Below are 23,687 nucleotides of genomic sequence, written 5' to 3'. Positions count from 1 at the left end.
AGCCTCCTTCCCCCCTCTGCTTAGTCTGGGTGGCTTTTCTTGTCAAATGATTCAGGTTTCTGAGGGGTGAGAAGAGGTTCTGAACCTTTATAGTGAAGCTAGGGTCCGGGACTCCAATTTCAAGGTTTCTCCTGAGACAAAAATGATGCTTGTGCCTCCTGCTTGGACTGAACTCATTTTTCTATGGACTCCACACTGCGTGAAGTTAGAGGTGTGAAGACCGGGGGGGGGGAGTGGAAATATTTTAGGGGAAATTAGATTTGGTTCTTCACATTTCTGCAGCAATTTGTGCTTTAAAAAAATCCTCATGAAAATTATTCAGCATTTTTGTGCGAATTTCTCCTAAGAAACACATTTTTACATGCAGTTTTCACCAATGTGCACATTGTTTTTGCAACTAATTTCCCCTACAGTAATGTCTTCTTGTATCTTATTTCCACTAATATATTCATTTTTAGGCTCATTTCCCCCTAGCACACATGTTTGGGTAAACGCTGGAGAACAAAATTTGGGAAAGTGTGGATTTTGAAGGGTGGCGGTGTTTCCGTTCTCATATTATTTCAGAAAGTGTGGTTCTTATCAATTCAGTTTTAAATGCAAATTGAATTGATTTTCTCCCCTGTTCCCGGTAGAGAGGACCTCTCCTGGTTTTTAAAAGTGTTAATAGGAACCAGGGGGCATTGTGGATCCAGAGCAAATTGCTGAATAAATGTGAAGAACTGCATGAGAGTGCCTGGATGTTGAGCAGCAAAATGGGAACATAAGACATTGATCCTAGAAAGGCAGCAATGGCTGCCTGTGAGCTACTGGGCCCAATTCAAGGATTTGTACTGTATTAGCTTGCAAAGCTTTAAATGGCTCAAGGCCCAAATACCCAAAGGAGTGCCTCTATATCAGCAGATCTAGTCTTTAAGACAGGCAGGGGAAGTTCTCACTCATGCTCCTTGCTAGGATTCATCTCTGATATGCTTCCCCTGCCTATCTTTAAGACACATGGCAGAGCCTTCTTCGCTGTGGCACCCTGACTATGGCACTCCCTACCCTTAGAGCTGTGATTCTCCTCCTTGTTTAACATTTAAGCATCAGTTAAAGATGCATCTGTTTGCTTAAGCCTTAGCAGAATGAAGGCATGCTAATTGTGTCTGGCTGTTAACCAGAAGGTTGATGGTTCAAGCCCACCCAGGGACTGCTATGGATTCCTGCATTGCAGGGGTTGGACTAGGTGACCCTCGGGGTCCCTTCCAATTCTACAGTTCTATGATTCTAATACTGGTTTTGTGATTGTGCTATGGTTTTTTAAATGTTGAGGTACTTGTGTGAGTATTTCAATTATTTTGACTGGATTCTGTTGTTTTAAAACTTTGATTGTTTATCCCCCGAGCTCCTTTTAATGGAACAGGGATAAAAAATGCAATCAATTAATTGATAAAAACACAAATCTGCCTTATACCTGATCAATCTATTGGCCCATCTAGTCCTGTATTTGCTGTACCAGGATTGGAAACTTGTGGTCCTTCAGATGTTGCTGGATTACACCTCCCATCACCCTTGGTCACTGGCCATGTTGACTGGTGCTGATGGGAGCTGCAGCTCATCATCATCTACTGTAGAGAGCATAAGGATTCCTGGTCTTAAGCAAGTCTTTCTAAGCTCTGCTCTTTGAGACTCCAACTGGAGGCTGCCAGGCATTTGGTTCGCAAGCCGTGGGTGCTGCCATTGAGCTATGGCCGCATTCCTGCAAACCTGAAATCATGTTTCATGTTCATTGCCCAATTTAACACATTCATCTTAAAACCCATTGCAGTAAAATCTGTAGCAGTTATGTAGAGTGAAGGGATAATGGAAATCCCTTTTCCAAGCCTTCTCGAGTTCTCAAATCCAGAGCTGTCTGCATGCATAGCACTTAAAAAAATAAAAAGGGTTTGAACCAAGATATCCCACATTCTGATGAAAGCTGAATTATGCAAACTGTTGGGTTTTGTTTTCTTTTGCATAATTTCTTTTGCTTTTGCTAATCATGAAGAGGAGCAAGGAACCCACACAGAAGTCCTCCTCCCCAATGACCCTTAAAAATCTAATTCAGTCCATTTTCTAACTTTTAATCTTCATAGCATTTTTTCCATCATACTTCCAAGCATAGCTCTGTAATCTTAAGGTTTTGAAAGCTGCTTTCCCCTTAAGCAAATCTTAAGATTCTTTAAGAAGCTGACTTCTGTGACCAAGGATATGTCCAATGGCTTTTCTGCATTTCTGCCTGCGTGCGTACAGGCCTGCCTATAAATTGCCTATAAGCATTCAGATTTTAGCACCAGGCAGAGAAATTACAGGTGTGCATCACCTCTATGGACTTTATGATTTACGTGCCTGAGCTAGACTGCATTGCACTCCCTAATATCCTGAGCTGGTCTGTAGAAAGCGACTGCTGCCTTTTTCACCCCTTAAAAGCCAAACTTAGCTGACTAGGGAAACACCTGGAGCTCAAGTGAAGAGGAGCTGGAGAGCTGGGCATGAGAGGCAGGTTTAGGTTTGAATCACAGCAAATTGTTTTCCCAGGGCACCAATTTCCATAAGATTTGCATAGGTTAATTCATGTGCATAGATTCAAATTTAGAAACCATTACTACAATTTAAATTGAAATAAAGTACATCTCACCATAGTGGAGAAGACTCTGATTAGGTGACCTGTGTGTGCCTGCTCAGCCTGTCTGTCGTCCAGGTGCTCACTTTGGATCGACAACGTCAAGGTCCAATACTGCTGTCCCTTCTGGAGATTATTTCTCTTTAAACTGGGCTTGGACCGTCCTGTCCTCAGATGATAACTCTTTACTGTGTAAAGTAGGACACATGGCTCCATCCTACTCACTGTGGGGATGAAGGGGGCTGGGGCTCATGCCCTCTCTCCCTCAACCGTTCTCTCACATACTCTTTGGGGCAGGGCCCAGGCTCAGTTCCCACCATCTCCATGTCGCTCAGAGAGCTGCTTCTGGTCAGTGCTGACAATACTGAGCTAGATGGACCAAATATCTTACTCAGTAACTTCCAATGTTTCTGTTCCTACACCTACACACTTGCTCTCTCACTCTGTCTTCTGGAAATAGGAAATAAACTTAAAGGAAATCAGCTGTGACATCCTTGGCAATGTTGAAAGCATGTGTGTACATACATAATTACTCATTCAGGAGACACAGGTTCAAGGCTGATTTCCCACCAGCTGTAAAAATCTTTACTTTTCATTTGAGTGAACCCAAACAATGTTTTTGGTAATAATAATGTTGTAATAACAAGTCTTTTGGCAAGAGCTGAATTAGTTTGACTTAAGCAAAGCCCTTGGGCTTTTGACACAGACATCACGAGATCTCAGTTCATCTGCATGGTAGTTAAAATGTCTAGTTTCCTTTAAACTAGCTACCAACTGGTTAGTTCCGCTCTAAATTCTTGCGAGGAGAAATTAGATCTAGGAGTTATCTAGCAGCTCAGGTTGAGCAAAGTCCTAAAGCACAGCAGTGTGAACCATCTTAATACTTCCCCCTTTAGCACACTTTTAGGAATGCGATCTGAATGAATGCAAGGAGTAATAGTCTGGTTTTCTTAACAACATTAATGTGGAGGTGGGGAGTAGCGATGTGAAGTTTGGGGTCCGAGCATAGACCATTCTTCTGCAATATTTAAACGTTGGTTGGTTGTAACCTGGCTACATTGCTAATGAACTTTCCCATTCCTAAGGGCAGATCCCCCCACAAAACATTGACCATCACCATGTCAGCAGAACTTAGTGCCAAAGTGACCAGGACTCTGAACAAAACCACACCCGGACTCCAGATATGGAGAATTGAGGTGAGTGTTTGTTTAAGTATGTGGTAGTATAAAGGTGAGAAAGAGACCAGCATTTGGAGGCATGTCTCTGTATGTGTTTCTTCTCTTCCCATGATTCCACCTTCTCCTGGGATCTCCTGCCTTTTAAAGGAGAAAGAGGAGAAGCTGAAACACAATTCACTCTAGATCAGGAGTGGGGGGGTGTCAGGCCTGGGGGGCCAAATGTAGCCCCCATGGCTTCTCTACCTGGCCTCAGAACTCTCCATGGGCCACACTACTCAGTAGTTCTGCTCTCCACCCTGAGTGTTTTTGCCTGGCTGGAATGTGTTCTTGAACTCGAATAATGCTGCTTCCTTGCCTGTGTGGAGGATACAAAGGGGTGTATGGGTATGTGGTTCTATATGGAGCCTTCAGTCCCTGTCGTGGTGGGGAGGAAAGGCGGGGTGTGTGTCTGTGTGAATGTGTAGAAACTAGCAAAGGAAAAAACAAATTTGTTGCTCCACCCGGTTTTTGTCTCTGGCCCTGCCCACAACTGGCAACAGCTGTGGCCCTCAGGCTGCAAAAGGTTTCCTGGCCCTGCTCTAGACTCCCAGCTCAGTGGTGCAGAGTCCTGGTATTGAATCTCTTATTCTGAGGGCCAAACTAGATTGATATTAATTATATAAATGCAATTGATGTGCACGAAGTAGCAGCTATGGGAGAGGCTGGTCAGCATTAGGATCACATAAGGGGAAAGGGGTTAATCCTTTCACTTACAGCCATAGTCCCAAACCCAAATACTCCCTGATTCAGAAGCTGCTGTAAGCACTGGGAAGCCCCCACCAGCTGAGCTGGGGCAAAAGAAGGTGTTACAGCTGGCCATCAATGGGGGGATTTCCTCCCAATGCAAATAGCAGCTTTGGATGATGGATTTTCATCAAGACCGCAACAGGGGAGGATAGGGTTAATTCCCCCCCTTCCCCTCCTGTTCTTTGATCCTGATAATTATTGTTTCTCTTCATCTGTGGTTCTACCCTGAGCTATGGCCTTTCCTCAGAAGACTGAGGTGATGGGATTTGGCAAAACTAAAAAAAATTAAGGTGATGCGACTTGGTAAAAAATAGGCTATTGAAGGAAGGAAGGAAGGCAGGACAAATGTTTTAAAATGAAGATAAAGGCAGGAAGAATGCTCTTTACACAACACAAGGGTGTGTGATGATCTTTAGTACTGTATATAATTCCAGCTAATTCCACCCCCCTTCCCTTCCAGAATATGGAGATGGTGCCTATTCCACCGAAAACATATGGGAACTTCTACGAAGGAGATGCTTATATAATTCTCTCGGTAAGAGGAATTAAGAATGGTGGAGGCCTTTGTGTCACTACGCTTGATGGGACAAAACAGCTGGAGAAAAGGACGAGGCTCAGCCCAAGAAAAAAGCAGGAACTTGCCTCATGTAAAGTATGGGGGGTGCACCATGGAGCATGATGAGGCCAAAGAAGGATACTTCAAGGGAAGGTTCTATGTGGCTAGGAGTAAATGTACTCCAGTCCTGTCAAACTTACGTATACAGTAGGCTACCACCCTAAAGGCCACACTAAGTTGCTATTACTTAGATTTTAACAACAGCAGCAACAACATTAATACCTAATTTTTGAAGTCAGGAGCGGTTCCCAGAGATGGGCTGTCTTCAGCATTAGGACTGCATTATGTGCCTTCAGACCAGGGCTGGCCCTACCATTGGGCAAAGTGACTACCTTAGGCAGCAGATGCTGGGGAACAGCAGCAGCAGCCCTCTCTGCCCCTCACTAACCATTCTCTTCTGTAAGAGGACAGCAATGGTTCCTTTCCTGGCCTCCTCTAAACTACCAGTAGTCTGCTGCCTTAGGTGTGTTAGAGGACATAGGAAGCCGCTTTATATTGAATCAGACCAATGGTCCATCTAGCTAAATATTGTTGATGTTGACTGGCAGTGGCTCTCCAGGGTTTCAAACAAAGGATCTTTCCCATCCCTGCTTGAAGATAGCAGGGATTGAACCTGTGACCTTTTGCAGGCAAAGCAGGTGCTTTATCCCTATGGCCATTCCCCTAACACTGTCCCATGACCAGCGTTGAAGTCATAATCCCTTACTAGTAGGTGGACTTGGAGAGCTGAGTATGTGAATCAAAATGCCCATCATTGTGGCATTGACTGAGCGCCGTGGGACAGAGAGGTCTCTGCAATTTTGGTGGGCCTGCTAACCAGCTTCAATTTTCCAACTAGACGCATAAGACTGGGAACAACTTCACCTATGACGTCCACTTCTGGCTGGGCAGTTCATCATCTCAGGATGAGCAGGGCTCAGCTGCCATCTACACTACCCAGATGGATGACTACCTGGGAGGAGTAGCCGTACAGCATCGTGAGGTCCAGGGCTACGAAAGTGACGCCTTCCGGAGCTACTTCAAACAGGGGCTAATGTATGTAATGCTCCTTATTGCCTTCTGGTGGCTGATCCAGGCAATTACAGCTTCTTATTCTTTGAGCCACTTTACATTTTTATGCGTTGTGCCTGTGTTAAGAGAAGCATGCTAGGTAGTCTCAGTTGGCAATAGTTCCTCCGGTATATGTCCACTGTGTGTTTAGAAACACACATCAGCCCTTCCGGTGTTTCCTATAGGTACTTGACAACTCTTGAAAAAAAATAAAAATCTGGATATCTGGGTGGGGACTAGTGGGATGGGGCCATATGGGGCGAGAGGACAGGTAAGGTAAAGGTAAAGGGACCCCTGACCATTAGGTCCAGTCATGACCGACTCTGGGGTTGCGGTGCTCATCTCGCCTTATTGGCCGAGGGAGCCGGCGTACAGCTTCTGGGTCATGTGGCCAGCATGACTAAGCCACTTCTGGTGAACCAGAGCAGTGCACAGAAATGCCATTTACCTTCCCACTGGAGCGGTACCTATTTATCTACTTGCACTTTGACATGCTTTCAAACTGCTAGGTTGGCAGGAGCAGGGACCGAGCAACGGGAGATCACCCCATCGTGGGGATTTAAACCGCCAACCTTCTGATCAGCAAGTCCTAGGCTCTGTGGTTTAACCCACAGCGCCACCCACGTCCCAAGAGGACAGGACTTAGAGCCAGTTCAGTGATAGTGCTGGGGAAAGAAGCCCAGCAGATTTTGACGAATCCTTGCAGGCAGCCTAACACAAAGCAATCTATTTGCCTAAAGTGAGCAGCTGAAGGAAAAGGGGCAGCTGGGAGGAACTGGAGATAACTGGTCAAAAGCAAAAATAGATAGGGACAGGAACAGTGCTGTCCTTACTACAAAGTACCGTAGTTGTTTCAAAGTGGCAGATTCCAGAGAGGGTTCCATTGCACTGCCTTTCTTCTCTGTCTGGCCAGGTTCAGAGGACATGACACTAACCATGGTTTAGCAATCCTGCCTGTTCTTCCTCTGTGGATTGTATGTGACTGACTACTTGAAAGTGTGGGTGTGATTGCCTGCGTGTGTGACCTCCATCTGCTGAGTAAATTTGCCTGCCTGCCTTCCTGAATATATGTGTATCTCTTCCCCTCTGCCGGGCATGTGAGTGTATGTCCCTGCTTGCATGGTGGGTCTCTGTGTCTGTATGTGTGGTAAGTGTGCTTTGACCACACTTCTCACTGGCACATGTCACTGGAGGGGTGGCCAACTTCAGACTTCAGCTGAAAGAGATTTGCCGCTCATTGTTTAGCATTAAAAAAGAACCACAGTGAGACTTGGCCTTGTATGTTGCCCTCTGCTCCTTGTATGTAAGAGGTTAATGAAAGCTTCCTTTTTTGGTTTTGAGTAAGCCATAGTTTCATGCTATTCTAAACTTGGAAAACTGTTGTTTATTCTAGGGAGCTCAAATGAGGATCTAACTGTAGTTTCTGATCTAGGTTTGTTTGAACTAACCACACTGCAAATAAACCATCATGTCCCAACTGCAGACATAAACTGTGGTTTGTTCAAAACCAACAGTTGAAGTTTCCAGTCTTTTCCCCCTTGCATATGAAGGAGAGCCAGGGCGGGTGGGGGAGAGGAATGGGAGCCTGAATATATGTGAGGCTCGTCATCTTATGTTTGAACCAGGACTACATATAATAAAATAAAAAAATGGGTTCCAAAGCAAAGGGCATCATTTTCACTTTTGCTTTGGGTACAAAAATGTCTAAAGTTGACACCTTATAGCAGTGGTAGGAAACTTGGAAGCCTGTTGTCCAATTTTATGAGGTCCTTGGTCCTAGTTTCATGCGAGTGGCAAAGAGGGGTGAAATGTGGGAGGGGGGTCCCAACCCACACTTGGCTTCAGCTATGCCCACTGCTGTTATGCAGCCCTCAACAGATTATACTTGGGGGAATGTAATGCTCAGCAGAAGGTTGCCCTCCACCCCACTATATAGAACAGAGGTCTGTCCATTTAAGGGCCTGAAATGTGTGTTGTAGCTAACATAATGTTCTTAACATCAGAGGCTCTGGAAAAATTAAAGCAGAGTGGCTGTGGAAGGCAGCAGGTCTTCCCCCGCCCCTTTCTGCCCCATGCTTCTATGAGGCATACTGGGTAGAGGTCAACCCTTTCTTCTATGGGAGGTCTGCATACACTATATTTAAAGCACATGGCTTCCCCCTAAGAATCCTGGGAGCTGTAATTTACCCCTCACAGAGCTGCAATGCCCAGCACCCATAACGATCTACACTTCCCAGGATTCCTTGGGGGACGTTGTGTGCTTTATATGTGCCTTAGATGCATGGTGTGTCTGCAGCTGAAGACTTAGCTGTTTGGGAATGTTGGTGCTCTCCTCCACAGTCCAGACCCTGACCCTGCCTCTCCTCTGCAGCTATAAGAAGGGTGGAGTAGCATCTGGCATGAAGCACGTGGAGACCAACACGTACAACGTACGGCGCCTTCTGCACGTCAAGGGCAAGAAGAATGTGATGGCAGGAGAGGTGGGTCAAAGATGGGCTGGCGATGTTGGGAAAGGGCTGGCCAGGACTGGTAGCTTAGCTCCTGGTAAAACTGTGAGATCTAGACACTGGGGTCTTTGAACACTTGTGGGTGATCATGAAGACAAGGTTCATCACAGTGTTGCAGCCCATGAAGGCGCACTCAGATCTTACAAAAAGATCTGCACTGCTTTTGACCTCTTGTTGGAGCAGTACAGTAGATGCACTTTTAATGATGTGCTTGTGGAGGTCATCAGTGGCTACTGAAGCCACAATGGCTATGTTTCTACTTCCACTGTCGGAGGTGGTGTGCTTCTGCATACCAGCTGCTGGCAGGGGCAGCCCATCGTGTTTCGACACCTGTATTACTATAGGTGTTCTTTTAATAGAAAGGACAGTGGAAATGGAAATAACTTTTTTATTTACAAACCAACAAACTGCAAGCCAGCAATATATCCATGAAATAAATATGTAATTTTGTATTTGTATTTAGCGGCCCTTTGTAATCTGAGGCCCTGTAGCTTACACAGCTTGTGCATAAATCTTGCACTGCTCCCAGATTTTCCATGGGCATCTGGTTGGCCATAATGAGAACTAGATGTGGTTTCTGGCCTGATCCCACAGGGATCTTCTTGTGTGAGGTCCCCAGACTGATAGAATCCAGGTATTTTTCAGTAAACTCACATAGGCTTTCCCACCAGCTGTTTTTCCCCCCTCTTCCAAAGGTGGAGCTGAGTTGGAACAGTTTCAACTTGGGCGATGTGTTTCTGCTAGACCTGGGGAAGCTCATTATCCAATGGAACGGTCCAGAGAGCAACCGCCTGGAGCGACTGAAGGTGCAAAGTCTGCCATGGGTGGTGGAAGTGGGGAAGCAGGGGAGACGGGAGTTGTGCAAGGAAGGAGAATTTTGGTGCCTGTCCTTTCTTGGGTGGGACATCTGACATTTGAAATCCAAATGTACATTTCTATTATAAGAAAACGAGGGTTGTTTTGCTGACCCCCAAAAAAATATGGATTGGGAGGAAATGGGAGAAACAGGATCAAGTGAAGCCACCAACTTATCACATAACAACCCAGCGGTGGGACATGCTAAAGACACTGAATGGCCTTCCTAATAGCCTTGGGATTACGGTATATTACATTGATGGATTCACTCTGTGATGATCAACTCATAGTTCCATGTAGTTCAGCAGCCATTCATAAATTCAGTGTATTAAAATGGCCATTGGGCATCATTCTTTTTAGTATATCTCCCCTTCCTAGGAAGGGTGGTAGGAATAATTCATGACTACAAGGTGCTTCAAGGTGTTAAGTTCTGTGTCTGAGTTGGCTAAAACAAAAAGGGAAATAAATGAATTGGATGATAGCTGAGGTGAGACTAGAATGCTGGACTAGATAAGCCTTAGGCCTGATCCTGCATGGGGTTTCTTGTTCACACCCACCATGCTCTTATTTGTGGGTTTTCTCATTCTTCTAATGCCATTCAGGCTTCCTCCTGCTACCCCTGACCTTGGCATGTGGTTGTGACCTGTTTCCTGCAGGGGATGACCCTAGCCAAGGACATTCGTGACCGGGAGCGTGGGGGTCGAGCGCAGGTAGGTGTGGTGGATGGGGAGGACGAAGCTGCATCTCCTATTCTCATGAAGATCATGGAGTATGTGCTGGGAGAGAAGAGGAACATTCAGCCAGCCATCCCAGATGCCGTGGTGGACCAGAAGCTGAAATCTTCTCTCAAGCTCTACCAGTGAGTGACATGGGGTGTGTGGTAGTGGGGACTAAGGTGAGGCAAAGAGGTTGTGTGGAAAGATGCACAGCTGCGGGAGAGAGGAGCAAACATCTCTTTGATGGATGCAGGAACAAAGGAATGCGGGAAAGAAAGCCTCTGATGAAAGTACAGACACTGGTCAAGAAAGCAAATGTTCCATATTGAGCATTTTGCCCATTTATTCTGTTCATGGGATCAATACTGCTCCTGAGAGCAACTGTGTGACCTTCCTTAATGAGTATAATTCTGTTTGTCATGTTTGGGGTTTTTTCTTGCGGATTCAAAATGATTTGGAAAGAACTACAATGGCAAAAGGCACTCAGAAGGGATGTAAGAGGGAGGACAATGGGGAGATCAGGAATAGGGCAGGAGCCTGGAAATATGAAGGAAAGAAAATAAACTAGAGATAAACCTCAAAAGGGAAGGCGACCCTACAGTTGGGCACCTTGGCTTTTGGGCTGTTTTGGGCAACACTGCCCCCATTTTCAAATATTTCCTTGTAACCATGAAGGTAAGAAAATATCCTCCTAGTTTCCTGGCTCTTCCTCTCCTTTTTAAAATTAGTGTGTGAATGCGCCGAGGCAATCTGGGGTTCAGTGATGTCATTGCAGGTGAGATGCAGACATTCTGCTTCAGATATCATAGGAGAAATACAGGAAAAAAGAAGCAGGCGTCATTTATCATTGTTATTTCCACACACACCCCTTTTATGTTAACTGAACTGGCTGTGAGGTTCTCTAGAAAACTGAATTCTGCAAGGTTTCATATATTGAATAGGCCCAGTCATGATTTTTAGCTTTTAAGACCATTATTGTTTTGCATGATCCCAGAGTGTAGACGAGTGACATCATTTTGGAGAGCTGGTCCAATGACTACCCTCTTGTTCCTCTCCCAGAGTCTCTGAGATAGAAGGGAACCTTCTTATCCAAGAAGTTGCCATCCAGCCCCTCACCCAGGACCTCCTCAAGAATGAGGTAAGCCTCATCCCTGGGGGATTGGTTGCACCATGACAAGCTTAAAGCATAGGTTGGGGGCTGGAGGGAAGGGAAGACTAGAGGAGACATTATTCCAGTGTCATCTAACACAGTTGTAGCCGTTCTGCCTATTGCCATTCCAACCCCAAAATTGTAATCTGAATGGCTTAGTCTAAAATGGTGAGACTGTGGCCTTCCAGATGTTGCTGGACTACAATGCCCATCATCCCTGACCACTGATCATGGTGGCTGAGGTTGATGAGAGCTGGAGTCCATCAACATCTAGAGGATTACTAGCTACCCACCTATGCTGTGAGAGAGAGCCTAGTAATGGAAGAAGGCTATACTGACCTAAACAGCTTCTTTGTAATGAAACAACTGGATCTTGTTTTGTCTCCTGTCAGGACTGCTTCATCTTGGACCAAGGTGGTGTGAAGATCTTTGTGTGGAAGGGTAGGAATTCAAGCAAGGAGGAGAAGCGGCAAGCGATGACTCGGGCCCTGGTGAGTGAGAGGATAAGGCAAAGCTGAGCCCATACAGTCTCATATCTGGGCAAGGACCTTTAGCAATGTTCCAGAACTTCTTGGAGATACTGGAACAAAGTGCCTCCACTCTCTCTTCTGCCATTTCAAGGGATCAAAACCATTTTTGGCTCCATGATTCCAGATCTTGACTAACATGAATGCTACCAGCTCTTTTAGATTCTCTGTCTGGATTTTGGACCAGGGCTTGGATATTACCTTCTGCCTACCTGCCTGTCTTCCTTTTAGCCTTATCCATTTCATAGGCTTGAGGAGGGTATCAGGCAAGCAAGTATATAAAACAGAAAAAACTTTACAGGCTTTAAAAAAATCATTTAATCACAGTCCTTATAATGAAGCAAAGTGAAATCATGGTGTTGAATAGCAAATTCTGGGCAGGAATTCTTCCACCAGTCCTTTGTTTAATGTTCCGTCAGAAGAAAAAAATGACTGTACCAATGCAGACAAATGCCCCAATAAATCATATAAATTAAGGTAAATTCTTGGTGGATTTTATTAAGCAGGACACCATTTGCAAAAAACAAGCAAACTCGTGCCTTTTTTTTTAGACCTTCGTTTTCCAGTTTGAAGAATATACAGTGTTTAAAAATGCAGCGATTCTGTCTCGCATTGCTATGCTAGAAATCAGGGGTGCAAAAGACTGAAGCTCAAGCTAGTTTGTGTTCTACATTGTTTCCTTTTTAGCCTAAGTTAATGTAAGAGCATAAAGCCTGGATGAACCCAAAGCCATCTTTAGCCCCTCTAATAGCCAAAGCAGGTGTTGAGGGCCAACAGGACTAGAGCCAAAGTGGGCTAATGAGAAACAAGAGGAAGCTACCATACAACAAAATAGAGCTTTAAAAACCAACAAAATGTAAGGGGCAACACCCCCCCAAAAAAACCAACAACATCCTGACCAATGAGGGCCAAGCATGCTCAGTAACCACAGAATGCTGAGTGTTAGTTGAAAAAGAAAACTAGTGGCAGAGGGATGGAATGGAGTGTTCTACCAGGTGCATTGTTGGCTGGCTGGCTGGCACCATGTACATGAGCACTGCTGTTATAGTAGGCGAGGAATACACTTATCATTTTTTGTTGCAGACCCCAGGTGTTAAAGAGATAACACTGGGCCTGTTGAGGGTGATAGTCTAGGATACTTCCAAATATGCTCTGTTTAATGAAGTCTCTGTGGAGTCCTTCCTCACTTTGTTGTGAAAGTTGCTCTGTTCTGGTCTTCTCTTTGTCATCTCAGGGTTTCATCAAGGCAAAGAACTACCCACCCAGTACCAGTGTGGAGACTGAAAATGACGGTTCTGAATCTGCTGTCTTTAGGCAGCTCTTTCAGAAATGGACTCTCCCCCATCAAAGCACTGGCTTTGGCAAAACCAACACTGTTGGGAAAATAGGTAAGTGCTGAAGCCTGATCAGCTTAGTGCAGCTGATGGTTTAGAGACTGCTTCTGACAGGTATGGGCCCCACAAGAGGAGGTGGGAAAGAATGTTGTTTTGGCCTGTCTCTTTTGTGAGTAGACAGATCAGTCTGTTCTGCGTCAGTATCTGGGTTCATTCCTCAATTCATTCTCTCCTGTTTCCGTATCAATTTGCAAAGAAATTTGAAATCCCAGAGTTTCAATTTGCAAAGAAAATTGAAAATCCACAGTTAAATATGTACTTAAGTACAGTGGTACCTTGGGTTACAGACGCTTCAGGTTGCAGACGTTTCAGGTTACAAACTCTACTAACCAGGAAGTGGTTGCTCCAGGTTAAGAACTTTGCCCCAGGATAAGAATGGAAATCACACACCAGTGGTGCAGCGGCAGCAGGAGGCCCCATTAGCGAAAGCACGCCTCGGGTTAAGAACCGTTTCAGGTTAAGAATGGACCTCTGGAATGAATTAAGTTCTTAACCTGAGGTACCACTGTACATAGTTAATATGGGCCATATGTGCACAATACCTTAAAAACACTATTATACCACTTTGAGAGTCATGGCTTTTCACTGAGGATCCTGGGAACTGTAGTTCATTAAGGCTGCTTAGAGTTGTTTTTATTCGACCCCTCTTCCCCTCACAGAGGTGCAGTTCCCAGAGTCCTTTGGGAAGAGGAATTGGTTGTGAAACCGTTCTGGGAATTCTGGAGCTAAAGTTCTGCCAGACTCATTCTTGTTTACACACACACACACACAAAAAAAAAACCCACTACAGAGGTCTAGTGCAGTGGTAACCAACATGGTGCCCTCTAGCTGTGGGATTCCAGTTCCTGTCATCCAGAAGGTGCATGATGAATGACTGGTAATGGTTAGGAATGATGGGAGAGTACCACACTGGGTTATTGTGGCCTTGAATGTGAGTTGAAGGAAGCATTTATTTTGAACCCCCTTCTTAATATTGGCAGCATCCTTGACATGAGCTGCTGAGGGTTTGTGTTGTATATGAACAAACACACCTTTAGAATGAAAGGTTATTGTTGCTGTTGTTGTTAAAATTTGCATGCTGCCCTACATCTGACAAACCCAGGGCAGTTCTCAGCAGAACCCCAAACATTGGGTTTTATAAGCGTGTGGGTTCCTATCCTCTGCTTTCTCCTGTGGAAACCATACATGGTGGTGCCTCCTTCCTATAGGAGTAAGACATGCAGTTTCCATTCATCCCATCAAAGTTTATTCTTTAGCTTGTAACTGCCCATCCTTGGGGCCACACGGTCCCTCAATGCAGATGTGCTAGTTAAGACCAAACCTACCTACTTTCTTCCCTGGCTGCCCAACAGCCAAAGTAGAGCAGGTGAAGTTTGATGCCACCACTCTCCATGCCAAGCCGGAGATGGCTGCCCTGCACAAGATGGTGGATGACGGCTCTGGAGAAGTAGAGGTGAGGACAGTGCCATTTTTCTAGAAAAAGAGGTGCCAGAAATCACCACATGCTTGTTCTCTTGTAATGGCAATGGTGCCCACCTGAGAGGTGCCAGAACTGAGCTCAGGAGAGTTTCGGCTGGGGGAAAAAAGCCCTGGGTAAGAGCCAGGCCCACCCAAGTCCCCACCCCCTTTTGGCTTTGTGTTTAGTGGGATAACCTGTTGTGAGACACAAGAGCACAAGACAGGTCTATCTCAAAGGCTTCCTCTTGGCCTCAGCTCTGCAAATATGCAAAATGAATTGCCATGCTAGCATTATGAAAATAGAGCTGGAGTTAAAGGTGAGCAGCTGCAATAAATCTGGCAAGACCAGCCCCAAACTAGCCACATCTTTTGAACCTGTGGCAACAAAAGGACTGAAAATCTCCTTGGTTACAGCTGTCCAAATTTGCTTTTCTGAAAGGACGACAAGCTGCGAAATTATATCCAGTGCCAGTGACTTGGCTAGTTGGGGAACAGCAACATGAATGCCACATAACATAAGGCCCTGGACACTTTTGAGAGGAAGGGTGGGATATAAATTCAAAACCATTCAATTATAACTTTGGTTGGGCTGTGGGGTATGCTTTGGTGCTCCTTAGGTTTGTAGGCTGGGGAAGGTCTTTGCCCTGGGCTCACCACAGGCCCTGTAAGGACAACATCAGCAGGAACGTAAGGGAACTGAGGACCATTTTCATTACTACTTCTTTCTCTGGGACTTCACAAGGCATCACACAGTAAAGTTGAAGCATATCACCATAGCCATAAGGACTTGAAAAGTGATGACTTGGTGATGTTTTAAATGAGACTCGAGATCCTTAGAAGGCTGAATTCTGTATCCAGTGCCACATTTCCTTCCACCATCACCCCAAATGTACACAGTTGAGAAATTCAGATATACACCACTACTCTAGGGGCTTGTTCACACTTCCATTTGCCCTGCTGTTTTCTCCCAGGAAATCTCACTCTTTATCGCAGAATCTGCAGTGTCCACTTATGGTGGACCTAACTGCTAACCGAGCTAACTTTGCCAAGCACTATATTCCTGGCTATACTGAGGAAACCTCCACCCACCAACCCCTGCCCACCCCTTGAATGTCTACTGCTACCCTGTTGCTCATGTTCCACTTGCCTTGACAGGTCTGGCGAATTGAGGACTTGGAACTGGTACCAGTGGAGGGTCGCTGGCTTGGTCATTTCTACAGCGGCGACTGCTACCTTATCCTCTACAAGTATCTAGTCTCCAGTAAAATGCACTACATGGTCTACATTTGGCAGGTGAGCAGGTGGAGGTGGGCAGGAGGGATTACGGCAAAGGAAGCAGAGTATAGGCCAAGGAGATGGAGAGAGAAGAAAGACCTTCCACATGTCACCAAGGAGCAGTAGAAACCATTTGCATGTTCAGAACAACAATAACAAGTACTAGGAATTTGCCTTTCCAAAGGAGTCTGAAGTTCTCAGGACCCTAAAGATGCCACTGGATTCTGTTGTAAGATGCTGTGTTCCATTGCTCACAACACAGTCATGAGTTTTGAAGTCCTTTCTCCATTGAATTGTAGCTGAGAGACAGTCGGAGCTGTACCCCAGCCTTTTACGTCAGCCTACTCTGTTGCTGCTTTCCAGGGTCGCCACGCCAGCCCCGATGAGATCACTGCCTCTGCTTACCAGGCTGTCATTCTGGACCAACAGTATAATGGTGAACCTGTGCAGGTGCGAGTGACCATGGGCAAGGAGCCTGCTCATCTTATGGCCATCTTCAAGGGACGCATGGTGGTGTATTCGGTGAGCACAAGAGGGACAGACTCGGTGGTTAAAATTGCCTCCCTTTCCATTTCCCAGCTGTGCAATGGGGAGCAAAACAGATAAGAGACAGGAAATCCAAAGAGAACATTAGAGTATATTGTGGTGGCTCTAATTTTGATCAGAACAATAGTTCTAAGGGGGATTTAGGTTTTGCATCCAAGTAGGTATTTTTTTGGGGGGATGGGGAATAACAGGCACAATACAGGTTCCCTTATTTCCCCTCCCCCAGTGGAGATAATCATAGTTTTGGGGATTGGGGAGCAATTTAGACTAGGAAAATCACAGAGAAGTGAACACTTGCGCCAACCAGCAGCACTGCTCCAATCAAAATCTGAGATCCCAGAGGGGCTTTAAATAATAATATTAAAAGCCCACTGGGAGATCAAAACACATCTTTCCCACTTCACATGTCTTTTGGTCTCAAAGCTTCCTAATCTGGAGTTATACCACTTCAAGGGAGTTTTATGACAGGCTGTATTCTTGTTGCCACTTTATAAGCTGTTTGTGGTTGAGCACTCCACTGCTTCCTCATCCCTTTTCCTTTGGTGGCGGTGCTTTGTATATTGAGCGGATGTGACCCTCCTATCAGATTTCAGAAAGGGGAGGGGGAAATATCCCATTCGTTCCATGCCCTGAACAGGACAAGGAGCAGCGGGTTTCAGTTCCAGTGGCAGAAAAGGCTACTGTGGAATGGGAAGCTATCAAGGCAAAGGGGAACCTAGAATGCGTCAGTCACAGAGTGACCTGACCTCACCTGTGTCAGGAAAGGGGCCTTTTGGGACCAGTTCCTATAGTTCTGCAGTGGAAGGTGAAATGATGGATGGGACAAAGCTTGTACAAAATAGTTTATGTCTCTGGGGGAAGATTGAGGCTTAACTAATAGATCTTGCTTTTATGCAGTCCTATGACCTTTATTTGGGATGATATAACCAATGCACTGGGCTTTGGAGTGCAGCGATGCTCATGCTCTATAGAAGCATGGCTGAGAGGCTGTGGAATTCCTCAACACAGCGCCCATTCAGAAAGTGTGCAAAATTTTGCATAATTTCTCTTGCTCTTGTAGTATCCAAGCCCTAGAAGCCTGGAGTAATGCCTGGACTCTCATAGCTGTCTAAATTATTTCCCCCCCTCCTCCTTACACCTAGGGTGGTACCTCCCGAGCTGGCAGCACAGCTCCAGTGCCCACCACCCGCCTTTTCCAGGTGCATGGGACCAACGAGTTCAACACCAAGGCCTTTGAGGTGCCTCCCCGGGCCTCCTCCCTCAATTCCAACGATGTCTTTATCCTCAAGACTCAGAGTTGCTGCTACCTCTGGTATGGGAAGGTAGGCATCCTTTCCGGGAGAAGGGCACAGCTGGTGGGTGATTTGGAGGCTGAGGGCACTAGCAATTGTGATCCAGAACAAACATCCTCAGCTTTGGAAGAGGGAGTGGAATTTAGTTAATTGAAAGGCTGACCTCCCCAACCCCCACACCACAGTCTGGTTTTCCTTCCTGCAGGGTTGCAGTGGGGATGAGAGGGAGATGGCCAGGAGTGTGGCTGACCTGATCTCCAAGACCGAGAAAGCAGTGATCGCAGAAGGACAGGAGCCTGCGGAGTTCTGGATTGCGCTAGGTGGGAAGTCCCAATACGCCAACAACAAAAGGTAACATCTGGCACCACAGTGCTGCTGTGTAGGGGCAGTGCTAGCTGCCTGCATCACATCATCAGAGCAGCACATGTGTGCACACCATGGCTACCAGAATGCATGGCCTCCACTGACTACCTTACAGCTGATCACTTGGGCAAGGGGCCCTTTCCAGGCATGCTGGTTGCAGAATACTGTGAGCCAAGGAAGCCAACCAGCCCAGGCCACCAACAAGGCAGCATAGCTGCTACTGAGGCTTCCACTCAGGGGGGCTAGAACTCCACCAGTTTGGCACCGATTTGTGGTTCATAGTTAATATAAAGCATGAAGCCTGTGTTTGATGTATCAATTGCTCAGTTTATGGCGTGCTGCAATATGCTGGGATTTTGCTGTAAAAGACGTGCAAACCTTTGGTACAGGTTTGGAACAGGATTCCAAATTTGGGGGTTCATAGTTAAATTTTCTTAGTGTGGTTGCCATCTCTCCCAGCCTCCATTGCCTGAAACGGCTACTTCACACTGGCTAACGGCAGGGCCGGTCCTGCCTAGCTGATGCACTCTTATGCGCCAATCCTTACTCTCCTAATGCCAAAGTCTGAATTGGATGGAAGAAGCCACAACCTCCATCTCCACTCAAAATCAGAAGACACTGGTGGCTTTTTAAGGCATGTGTGAGAAAACCTCAAGTGTCAGTTTCCACCCCCTGCAAATCCACTTGCAGAGGGTGGTTATTTTAGAGGCAAGTGGCAAGGAGGAGTTTCAGGGGGAAATGAAACCCTCGCACACCCATTCTGGCTGCTTCTCTACTCTAGATTGCTCCAATCTGATGTGGCCTGGTAGAAAAGCTGGCTATAGGGCTTTTTCTCCATGTGCTTGTGTGTAAATAGGGAGCTGACTTGCCACCTGGCCTGTCTCTCTCCCTCTTTTTGTGCAGATTGCAGGAGGAAACAATTGCCATCACACCTCGGCTCTTTCAGTGCTCCAATAAGACGGGGCGCTTCCTTGCCATGGAGATCACAAATTTTACTCAAGATGACTTGGAAGAAGATGATGTGTTCCTACTGGATGCCTGGGACCAGGTGGGTCTGAGGTGGGGGGTGAAGAATGAATAGGGAGAGGAAGCATTTGCTGCTCAATGAAGCACATTGGCAAATGAATGTCCGCCCCACCCCCCGTAATAATGCTATTGAATTTTACTTTCATGGCTAATATTGCATGCTGGGATCTCTCTATAGCTGCTTTGTTCGCGCACAAACACTTCTCATCTGATATAATTACTGAGCTATATTAACACACCATGCAGCTGATGAAACCTTGTCTTAAAGTGCCACAATTTTGTTGTTTTGGGGGTAAGAAATGAATATGACCACTACCCCTCTAGAAACTTTGTTAGCTATCTCCTTCCCTAAGGTTTAGGGGGTTATGGTCTGCGACAGAAGCTTTAAGTCTACATTTGAGAGATATACGCAGGCAAACACAAATGCAAGGGCAGAATTCCCTGAACCTCTTTTCTCCCTTTTGATCCTTGATCCAGCTACCGGCACATGAGCTGCATGTCCGCTTCCATTCATAAGAGCTTTTTCTCCGGCCAGGTTTACTTCTGGATCGGCAAAGATGCAAATGAGGCTGAGAAGGAGGCAGCAGCCGTAATGGTGCAGGAGTACCTGCGAACTCACCCGGGTGGACGTGACCTTGACACTCCCATTGTGATTGTGAAGCAAGGCTATGAGCCTCCGACATTCACTGGCTGGTTCCTAGCATGGGACCCCCTCAAAGGGACAGTAAGTGACCTAGTGGCCCTTATTCTTTCAGGTCTAACAAAAGGCAGCTGAGAACACCACATCATGCAGCAAAGGTTAATCCCATGTGAATTCAAAGACATCTGTTTGAAATGTGTAGAAAACATTACTTTCCCTCTAATTGCTCTGCCTTGTTAGAGCTCTCCTCTAACCTTCCAGATGTTGTTCGATTACAGCTGCCATCATCCTTGACCTTTGGCCAGGTGGACTGGAGACGATGGGAGCTGGAAGCACGTTAGCCACCCCACCTACAGATTTTCATCAGAATTAGCTTTCATGAACTTTCAACATGCTGAAGTGTAGTTAGCTACATCCAGACTGTCTGTATCCACAAATGATGATGAGCACATAGGTTACCAGACTTAAGATTCAGCAGACTTCTCTTTAAGGAATCCTATTTTAACTCTCTAGCCTTCAGTCAAATCAAAATGTTCATGTGTGTGTGGGTAGTCTGGTAACTCCCAGGGTTTTTGTGGTCTATCTTCATGCAGGAGAAGAAATCCTATGAAGAATTAAAAGCTGAACTCGTAGATGAGGACAACCTTGGCCAGATCACTTCTGTAAGTATTACTGAAGAGTGGGATAGAAAGCAGGGAGGAGAACACGTGTTTGATCATATACAAGTGCAGGTAGCACAGCTGCCATTTAATTTATAGGAAACCAGGAAAATTAGGACCCAAGTTCATTTTATAGCAGTAACTGCTGTGTAGCTTTTCATGCCTGTACTATCTGATTGGGGGATGTAAGGCCTTCTTTTAAAGTTATTTCAGTATAAAAGGCTGCAATACTTACTCCAGAAAAACTTCCCTTTAGAAGGATAGTAAGTATGATCACAGCTGAGGAGCAACGGAGTTGCATTCCTCTTTAAGGATGAGGTTAACTGCTTGTAGAGGACATTGCCCACAGCATGCCCTCTCCACCTCCCTCACTGTTCCTCTGATGTTGTAGTGACTGACCTTCTTGCAGTGCCTTAAAGACAAGAGCATTATGGCACAAGTGATTGTGCACTAGACTGTTTCTTCTGCAACAGACCAACATGTCCCTTCCAACTCTACACTTCTTATTCCTCTGGATGGCGCTAGAATTTTTATTTTTAAATTCCTTTCTTACAAAGTGCACCAGAACCCACAATACTGCATTTTAGATCAATAAATGCATTTATTGATCTAAAACAGTTCAGTTTACAATGCCAATTTATCTTCCTTCAACTGAGTGCTATTTTTCTAGAAAAAGAGGTCTTGGAACTCACCATGAACACCTCCCTTGTTCTCCCATAATGGCAATGGCGCCCACCTGAGAGATGCCGGAACTGAATTCTGCTGAGGCTGAAAAATAGCCTTGCCTCAACTCTTGTTTAAATAGATACAAGACACATTTGAGCTTTGGGGATTCCCCCTTCCAATTTCTCTTTCAGGAAATCCTTGATGCAAAAACAGTTTTCACTGCCAACACAACCTTGGGTAGTATCTCAATGTCAACCTACCCTCTGGAGAAATTGATTAATGTGTCTGCAGAGGAACTACCCAGCGATGTAAACCCCAGCAGGAAGGAGGTGAGATCCCAGGGCTGCATTCACATTTCTCCTGTTTATTTATTGCATTTATATCCTGCCTTTCCTCCAAAGAGCTCAAAGTGGTGGTGTATGCAGATCTTGGCACAGCTTAATCTCACATCACCAAATCCAGGTACAGAATAGGCTAGCGTATGCTAAATCAGGGCTACAAACATCTAATGGGTGTAGGAATAAAAGCTTGCTAGTGTGCTGAAGCATTTGAAGGCTGGACAAGTATTAGATATGCACAGTTCCTTTCCATAGCCATCCCCATCTGCCCCAATTAATATTAGGTTGTATTCAAGATAGTGTTAAGGCTGGGAGACCATCAGCACAAGGATTTGTGTGTGAGCGAGAGATGGAACATTCTCTCCCTCTTTTCCCCATGTGTTCCCCCCTAATCTGTTCTGGTGGTTCCCCTGATCCTCCAGAGCTGATTTGGAGATGGTATGGGAGAAGGAGGAGGAAGAAAATTTGTGCCAGCGCTAATTTTTGCACTGGCGTAAAAAGTTAGCTGAATACCTCCCACTGTTCATTCATTCTGCTCCAGCATAAAGTGGCAACAACTTGAGGAAAATACAGAACAATCTCCAGTTTCCTTAGACTTCTTCTGAGCATGCCATCTTGTCTAAGTGTTATCAGGCTGTGCCCCCAAATACTCACAGGAAATCTGGATGTACTGTTTTCACTACAGTGTGTTACCTTTATGATTGGACTTGCTCTCTCTCTCATCCTTGCCCTTTCCTCCCATCCCATAGGACTACATATCAGATGAAGATTTTCTTGCTGTCTTTGGAATGTCCCGACAAAACTTTGCTGCCCTTCCTCAATGGAAGCAACAGACTCTCAAGAAGGAAAAAGGACTGTTCTAAAAATGTAAACTTTCTGCTGTCATTGCCTCAAAGTGGATATTTTTACTTAAAATAAAAATAATTCCAAGTTTGTTTGGAGTGTCCCAGAATGAACAATCAAGCATTTTCTGCCACTGGATTATATGCAGCAACAAAGGGGATTTTATTCATTAACCCTACAGGTGGTCAAGTTCTGAGTTACTAGAAACACAGGGCAGCCCAGGCAGGAAAAAGGAGCCTTTAAAACTTGTGTCTGCCCACTTGAGTCTCATCTTTCTCCACCTATGAAACGAGGTAGTGATTTATTCTAGTGAGTCACCAACACCAGGCTGTCTTGTAGCTGATCACTCCATTTCCCCCTTGATCTTGCCTTCTCTGAATTCCTGAATAAAATTTGGCACTTCCACATTGTTTTCCCCAATATGTCTGCAATGACATCACTAAGATCTACATTATGTATGCTCAGTGTTGACAAATTTCTGCAGTTTTGTTTTGCCAACCCCAGTATTATACTATAGGGGGGAGTCCCCCTACCCCGCCCCTGTGAAACAGGAATTGATGCAACTACATTTCCACAACATTTTAAATTGTTTCTTTACATACACACCACTTTCCATGGTTTTTCTCTGAATCCAGAAGTGCAGAGTGAATTCCAATTCGCCTGCACACCAAAGTGTGGTTTTTGATCACATTTAGTGGGCTAGGGCTAATCATAGGCATTTCAAATAAATTTTACAGAAAATTCATGACTCCAAATTCCCATTATTCAATAATCACACATGAAAATGCTGACAACAGGACTAGCAACTGCAGTTACTTCCATTTAGCAGGCTTTAAGCAATGAGTAGAACAGCAATCTGAAGTTTCCTTAATGAACAGTATTCCATATGGCTTACCATACGCATTTTATAATGCAGATATATAGGTCTTCAAAATGAGGATCTGCTACCCACTTGAGAAGCAACTTACCACACCTTACCTTACAGGACAAAAGCAGACCTAGGATGGATTTTTCACAGGCAGTTGATAATGTGTCTCAAGGAGCTAGACTTTGTTCAGAGAATGGTTTATACCTATTCCATACTGGCAGAAGCAGTGCTTCATTTCTCTGAAGGGAAATGCAAGAACAACTGCACATTTGGTGGCCTGGTGACTTTCTGAGAAA

At 45.3% G+C, this 23,687-nt stretch overlaps 1 protein-coding gene across 3 annotated transcripts in view; it reads left to right on the top strand.

Moving 5' to 3' along the window:
• The window catches only part of VIL1 (villin 1), a 28,705-nt gene extending 6,092 nt beyond the window's left edge, over nt 1-22,613 (top strand). For 2 of the 3 annotated variants that reach the window (XM_053402094.1, XM_053402084.1), the window contains 19 exons: nt 3,729-3,834; nt 5,063-5,137; nt 6,057-6,253; nt 8,640-8,748; nt 9,471-9,581; nt 10,287-10,489; nt 11,406-11,484; nt 11,889-11,987; nt 13,258-13,411; nt 14,770-14,870; nt 16,031-16,168; nt 16,514-16,672; nt 17,839-18,018; nt 18,194-18,339; nt 19,255-19,399; nt 19,913-20,101; nt 20,611-20,679; nt 21,534-21,671; nt 22,430-22,613. In XM_053402094.1, the coding sequence (XP_053258069.1) occupies nt 3,729-3,834; nt 5,063-5,137; nt 6,057-6,253; nt 8,640-8,748; nt 9,471-9,581; nt 10,287-10,489; nt 11,406-11,484; nt 11,889-11,987; nt 13,258-13,411; nt 14,770-14,870; nt 16,031-16,168; nt 16,514-16,672; nt 17,839-18,018; nt 18,194-18,339; nt 19,255-19,399; nt 19,913-20,101; nt 20,611-20,679; nt 21,534-21,671; nt 22,430-22,543 (2,512 nt within the window). In that variant the 3' untranslated portion in view covers nt 22,544-22,613. Of the gene's footprint in view, nt 1-3,723; nt 3,835-5,062; nt 5,138-6,056; nt 6,254-8,639; nt 8,749-9,470; nt 9,582-10,286; nt 10,490-11,405; nt 11,485-11,888; nt 11,988-13,257; nt 13,412-14,769; nt 14,871-16,030; nt 16,169-16,513; nt 16,673-17,838; nt 18,019-18,193; nt 18,340-19,254; nt 19,400-19,912; nt 20,102-20,610; nt 20,680-21,533; nt 21,672-22,429 lie in introns of all 3 variants that reach the window. The other variant, XM_053402103.1, reaches the window with a different exon arrangement.
• Nucleotides 22,614-23,687: the final 1,074 nt, after the last annotated feature.

The sequence above is a fragment of the Podarcis raffonei genome, chromosome 1 (genome assembly GCF_027172205.1).
Source record: "Podarcis raffonei isolate rPodRaf1 chromosome 1, rPodRaf1.pri, whole genome shotgun sequence".
Lineage (NCBI taxonomy): Eukaryota > Metazoa > Chordata > Lepidosauria > Squamata > Lacertidae > Podarcis > Podarcis raffonei.
Note: the sequence above shows the minus strand (reverse complement) of the source record. Positions and strands in the feature narration are given on the sequence as shown.